Genomic DNA, 6,775 nt, shown 5'->3' on the forward strand with positions numbered 1-6,775 from the left:
CGGAGCCAAATTCTGCTTTTGATTCATAAACACTTGTTCTAAGGCTAACCAGTGGGGGATCCAAGTGCACGTCAGCAAAGCAATATTCCAAGATTTGGGCTATTGATTTTTCTTTTCTTTTTAATTCTCTGGCTTCAAGAGAGAGAGAGAGAGAGAGAGAGAGGCCTTTCTATCTAATTATATTAAATAGTGGTTTAAATGGTCATAATCGAGACAAGCTGTATGAAATAGCTGCAGTTCCTTTCTCGGTATTCATAGAGGCAGCGCCAACCTCATTTACCAACAAACACGTCACTCTCAAATTAAGTTACCATTAATGGAATGCTCTCGTGGGAGTTTATTTTATGAATCAGAATATAAACATGTTGGAAGGAATCCTTACCCTAGAAAAGCCATTGACCAAACCACCACTGATTTCCACAGACCTCAAGCTTCTTCTGCCCTGGCCAAAGGATGTGAGAGGCTCAAATACAATGCTCTTTACATCACAGTTGATAAATAAGCAACAATGTGTTATAGGACAGTCCCGCGCAACCTGTGAATGTCCAATATATACGCTACTTCCTAGATTATGTAGTACAAGTGTGCCTTGCAACAAAATCAGAGAATCAAAGAATTGTAAAGTTGGAAGGGACCCTAAGGGTCATCTAGTCCAACCCCCTGCAATGCAGGAATCTCAACTAAAGCATCCATGATGGATGGCTGTCTAACCTCTGCTTAAAAACCTCCAAGGAAGGAGAGTCCACAACCTCTCGTGGAAGTCTCATCCACTGTTGAACAGCCCTCACCACCAGAAAGCTCTTCCTGATGTTTAGTCGTAAACTCCTTTCTTGTAACTGAAGCCATTGGTTCGGATCCTATCCTCCCGAGCTGGAGAAAACAAGCTTGCTCCACCCTCTGTGTGACAGTCCTTTAGATATTTGATGATTGTGGGTTAAACCACAGAGCCTAGGACTTGCCGATCAGAAGGTCGGCGGTTCAAATCCCCGCAATGGGGTGAGCTCCCGTTGCTCGGTCCCTGCTCCTGCCAACCTAGCAGTTTGCAAGTACGTCAAAGTGCAAGTAGATAAATAGGTACCACTCTGGCGGGAAGGTAAACGGCGTTTCCATGTGCTGCTCTGGTTCTCCAGAAGTGGCTTAGTCATGCTGGCTGCATGACCCAGAAGCTGTACGCCGGCTCCCTTGGCCAATAAAGTGAGATGAGCGCCGCAACCCCAGAGTGGACCTAATGGTCAGGGGTCCCTTTACCCTTTACCTTTATCATATCTCCTGTCATTCTCCTGTTATCCAGGATATACATACTCAAGCCCCTCAATTGTTTCTCCTAAGACTTGGCTTCTAGGCCCTTGATCATCTTGGTTACCCTCTTCTGCAGTAGATCCTCACCACATTAACAGGAATTCTCCTACTCAAGGTTCTAGCCAGCCAGCAGTGACTCCCTGGGATAGCGAACCAGCTTCAGCTGATTAGCCAGCTGCAGCCCTACATAGAGATAGTCTACTCTGATAAAGTCCAGCTTAAAAGGTAAAGGTAAAGGGACCCTTGACCATTAGGTCCAGCATCTAGATCAAGGGAAGTAATAGTGCCACTGTATTCTGCTCTGGTCAGACCTCACCTGGAGTACTGTGTCCAGTTCTGGGCACCACAGTTCAAGAAGGACACTGACAAACTGGAACGTGTCCAGAGGAGGGCAACCAAAATGGTCAAAGGCCTGGAAACGATGCCTTATGATGAACGGCTAAGGGAGCTGGGCATGTTTAGCCTGGGGAAGAGGAGGTTAAGGGGTGATATGATAGCCATGTTCAAATATATAAAAGGATGTCATATAGAGGAGGGAGAAAGGTTGTTTTCTGCTGCTCCAGAGAAGCAGACACGGAGCAATGGATCCAAACTACAAGAAAGAAGATTCCACCTAAACATTAGGAAGAACTTCCTGACAGTAAGAGCTGTTCAACAGTGGAATTTGCTGCCAAGGAGTGTGGTGGAGTCTCCTTCTTTGGAGGTCTTTAAGCAGAGGCTTGACAACCATATGTCAGGAGTGCTCTGATGGTGTTTCCTCCTTGGCAGGGGGTTGGACTCGATGGCCCTTGTGGTCTCTTCCAACTCTATGATTCTATGATTCTATGACTCTGGGGTTGTGGCACTCATCTCGCTTTATTGGCCGAGGGAGCCAGCGTATAGCTTCCGGGTCATGGAGCGGTAGGTATTTATCTACTTGCACTTTAACGTGCTGTCGAACTGCTAGGTGGGCAGGAGCAGGGACCAAGGAACGGGAGCTCACCCTGTTGCGGGGATTCGAACTGCTGACCTTCTGATCGGAAGCCCTAGGCTCTGTGGTTTAGACCACAGCGCCACCTGCGCCCCTAACCTCCAGCTTAGACTACTAATATATGTGGGGCTGCCTCTGAAGGAAGTTTGGAAGTGCAGCTTGGTTAGAATGCAGCTGCTAGGCTGGTAACTGGGACTAGGGGCTGCGAGCATATTAGGCCAGTGTTTTGCGAACATGTAGTGGCAAACGGATCCATTTCCAGGGTTGATTCAAAATGCATTTAAAAATGCATAATTTTATCCTGTATAGGAACGTAGGAAGCTGCCTGATACCAAGGTAGATCTGGAGATGTTGGGAGTTGAGCCTGCGACCTTCTGCTTGACAGGCAAAATGCTCTACCACTGAGCGACAATCTAAACTTATCCTAAATACCGGTATGTGCTATGAGGAAGATGTACTTTCAGGTAAAATAAATTCAACAATGCATCTTTTGCAAGAAGAATTTTGTTTAAAATGTGTATTTAGATACAAATTTTCATGCACATTGGAAAAAGGAGGAATTTGCAGATGAAGGCAGGAATACGACAAACTGACTTTAGAATGGGCAGGTGCCGAAACCGACGGAGAGCAGAAATAAGCTGACCCAGTTCTCACTACAACCTCATGCCTTTCTTCTGAATTACTTTCTCTGATATAAGCCACTAAGGCTACATTACTTGCTCTTCCTGTTATTCTCTACTACATAGCAGGGGCAAACAGATAAGCGCAAGTCCCCCCCTTGCTTCAATTTTGCTGGCATAAGTCCATGTTTCTTGCTGATTTTTTTTTGAAAGAATGCATGACAACTCCATATTTAAACCGCGTACATTATTACATGCATTTGTGTACGTATTCCCCACCACTCCCCTCAAAATAATAATAATAATAAATTAATTCAATGTACTTTCTCCTAAAACACATATGTGAACATGCATATCAACTGTGGTATTTTTGGGTATGTGCATGTTATGCGCACCGAAATGGCATTGCAAAATCTGGCTAAGGGTGCAATTCGACCAGTTTTGTTCCAATCAACAACTGTGTTCAGGATGGTTGAACTGGGCCAATCTGGTGTGGAAAGGGGGCCAAATGAATCCCACCCCCTCCCTGATACAGGGATGTAAAGTTCGGCATAAGATGACTTCCTTACCTTGGCACACGTTGTGATCGCTGGCTTCAAACCCGGCTGCGCACTGTATCCCTGGGACAGTCCTTCGAGCTATGGCATTGCCGTTTCGGCCATTAGGCACAGGCACGGGTTCAGCCGCAGGTTGCTCTTGACCATTGTTGACAATAATCTGAGCCGTTCTGGGCAGGCAGAGGTATCCTCCGAAGTGGTTCACGCATTTCATCCCACCTTTGCATGCGTCGTGCACGATTTCACATTCGTCGATATCTGCGGTCGGAAAGAAGGCGAAGGTGAGCACCAAAACGGCAGCATCCTCCTGCCTTGGATGCAGGCGAGTGTCTCGGGCAGGCGGCAGGTGTGAGAATGTTATCAGCACTTCCACGAGGAAAGAAAAGGTAGGGGAAGAGGCAGAGACAGGGGAAGAGGCAGCGACAGCCTGTCCTATTTCAACATAATAATAATAATAATAATAATAATAATAATAATAATAATAATAATAATAATTTATTTATACCCTGCCCATCTGGCTGAGCTTCCCCAGCCACTCTGGGCAGCTTCCAATCAAGTGTTAAAAACAATACAGCATTAAATATTAAAAACTTCCCTAAACAGGGCTGCCATCAGGTGTCTTTTAAAGAGAAGATAGCTGCCTATTTCCTTCACATCTGAAGGGAGGGCATTCCACAGGGTGGGCGCCACTACCGAGAAGGCCCTCTGTCTGGTTCCCTGTAACTTCACTTCTCGCAATGAGGGAACCGCCAGAAGGCCCTCGGTGCAGGATCTCAGTGTCCGGGCTGAACGATGGGGGTGGAGACGTTCCTTCAGGTATACTGGACCGAGGCTGTTTAGGGCTTTAAAGGTCAGCACCAACACTTTGAATTGTGCTCGGAAACGTACTGGGAGCCAATGCAGATCTCTCAGGAACGGTATTATATGGTCCTGGGTGAAACAGAAAGGTGCTCCTCCACTCACTGCTAACCGGGGTTGCATGACTACAGCTTCTGCCAATTATTTTTTTCCATTGATTTTCCAAATTATTACAAGTAAAACCAAATTAATTCAATCTAATATTTCCAAAACCGGTTTCCCGCTCTCGTTACATGTCCAAGATGCTGCATCAGTTTTCACTTAGTCTCTAGTTGACATCACTTCACAACTGAGCCAGTGTGGTGTAGTGGTTAAGAGCGGTGGACTCTGGTGAACCGGGTTCGCTTCCCCGCTCCTCCACATGCGGCTGCTTGGGCCAGTCACACTTCTCTGAAGTCTCTCAGCCTCACTCACCTCACAGAGTGTTTGTTGTGAGGGAGGAAGAGAAAGGAGATTGTTAGTCACTTTGAGACTCCTTAGGGTAGTGATAAAGTGGGATATCAAAGCCAATTGCCAGTAATATTTTCGATCAGCTGCCCCTTTACAGTGACTACGGCAGGAGTCAGCAAACATTTTCAGCAGGGGGCTAGTCCACTGTCCCTCATACCTTGTGGGGGGCTGGACTATATTTTGCAAAAAAAATTAAAATTGAACAAATTCCTATGTCCCACAAATAACCCAGAGATGCCTTTCAAACAAAAACACACATTCTACTCATGTAAAAACATGCTGATTCCCGGACCGTCTGCAGGCTGGATTTAGAAGTCGATTGGGCTGGACACCCACCCCCAGCCACGGGAGATGTGGGAAGTGGCGGCAGCAGCGATATCTCACGAGAGTTCTGCAAAATCTCACGAGATATTGCCATAATCTGCTGCCGCTGCTTTGCTTTGCTTCTCTGGCAGCAGCGACAGCGGCTGGCAGAGTTTGTGCAGGACCGCTGGCCACTCCCCTGTGTCAGGGACTGGGCAGAGGAGGAAGGGTAAAGACTGCCTCCCCATCTTGACCCTTCCAGGGAGGAGGAAGAGAAAGATAGTATAGATTTACAACAGGGGTTTGAGGCAGGCCGCAGCTCAGAGGCAGATGAGGGGGGAAAGCTGGGAAATCATGGGAGAGCCAGAGCAACACCTGGCTGACACAAGAAAGCATCCCAGACTCTCCATCTCCCAGAACCCGGCGAGCCTTAAAGGTAGGAGAGCAAAGAGCTCAAAGACAGAGAGCATGTCGCAGAACCCGCAGAAGTGATGGATGAGGAAGTGGAAGAGACGGGGTGTGGGGTGGAGATTCACTTGCGACAATGCCATTATCCAAGAGGCTGGGTTCTATAGCCTCTCTCTGTAAAGACTGAAACAAAAAAGGACGGTAAGAAACTTTCCTTATCTTTATACTTTCCTGGGCAACATCCTTGGATCCTCAGTCCACCTCATAGGGAGAGGGGAATTGGATGTGCGAGAGGTAGACAGCTAAGCCAATTGCATGTGCAACGCTCAACCATTATTGAGCTCTGCATTACCCTCCTAAATGACTGCTGTCCATGCTGTTGAATGGGAATGTTCCATGATGCACTCTTTAAAGATGATGGGTGCTTTCACTGAATGGCAAAAATGTGACTATAACTCAACAAGATCTGAAGAGCACCGTGTTGGCTATCGCTGCAGTAAATGGATCATTCTCACTGCCCCGGAAGGAAATATCAATGATGAAGAATGCAAATCTGTGCTGGAGAGAAACTGATAGAGTGGATGCAATTCCAAAAACCAGAATACGGCCACAATCTTTGTGCTCCTTCCCATGCTTTCTCCATAGTCTCTGCACTGGAAAAGACTAAGGAGATAATCCCACTATGCAGACAGAATTCTCAATAGTTCAAGCTCAGGATTCCTTTTAGCAGATATAAATACATCAATGTGCCGCTTGCTACAGTTTACTGTACCTTTGCATCGCTGCATGATAGGATCCCATTCGTAACCGTCTGTACATTGCTGCATGTAAAACAAAGAAAACCAGTTAGCACAATCAAAATAAAAATATGGATTAATATATTTTCTGCAGTTAATATCAGGCCCCAGTTTTATGGAGCTCTCAGGAAAGAGACTTGCCTCTCTCCCCAGGGCTCACATTACTTTTTACAATTGCTGATCCATCGTCACTAAGGGCCTCCTGAGTTAGGATAACACTAGGGTGGGTGGGAGGGAAATCAGTTTGCAAATTGGAAAAATGTTCTGATGCCCTAGAGGGTGATCTAATTTAGTATGTTCTTTAATTTGTGTTCAGTGAACGAAACTTGAAAAGTTCCCACTGCCAAGCTTGCGCAACATTTTATTTGCAATCCCCATCCATTCATTGTTGCAGTGAACTTACGAAACAAAAGCATTTTCCACAGGAAAATAAAGCACTGCATTTCCCCGCATGTCACCTCACTGGAGAGACTGCTGAGGCCATACCTGCACCGCCCAATTAAAATCATTCTC

The 6,775-nt window shown here is 46.3% G+C and overlaps 1 protein-coding gene across 2 annotated transcripts in view; it reads right to left on the reverse strand.

Annotated features, from left to right (window-relative positions):
- Positions 1-6,775, reverse strand: part of EFEMP1 (EGF containing fibulin extracellular matrix protein 1) — a 70,780-nt gene that overhangs the window by 46,757 nt on the left and 17,248 nt on the right. For both annotated transcript variants that reach the window (XM_081188710.1, XM_081188709.1), the window contains exons 4-5: positions 6,238-6,286; positions 3,459-3,704 (exon numbers count right to left, since the gene is read on the reverse strand). In XM_081188710.1, the coding sequence (XP_081044836.1) occupies positions 3,459-3,704; positions 6,238-6,286 (295 nt within the window). The remainder of the gene's footprint in view (positions 1-3,458; positions 3,705-6,237; positions 6,287-6,775) is intronic.

Source organism: Podarcis bocagei (assembly GCF_964188305.1).
Source record: "Podarcis bocagei genome assembly, chromosome: 3".
Taxonomy (NCBI): domain Eukaryota; kingdom Metazoa; phylum Chordata; class Lepidosauria; order Squamata; family Lacertidae; genus Podarcis; species Podarcis bocagei.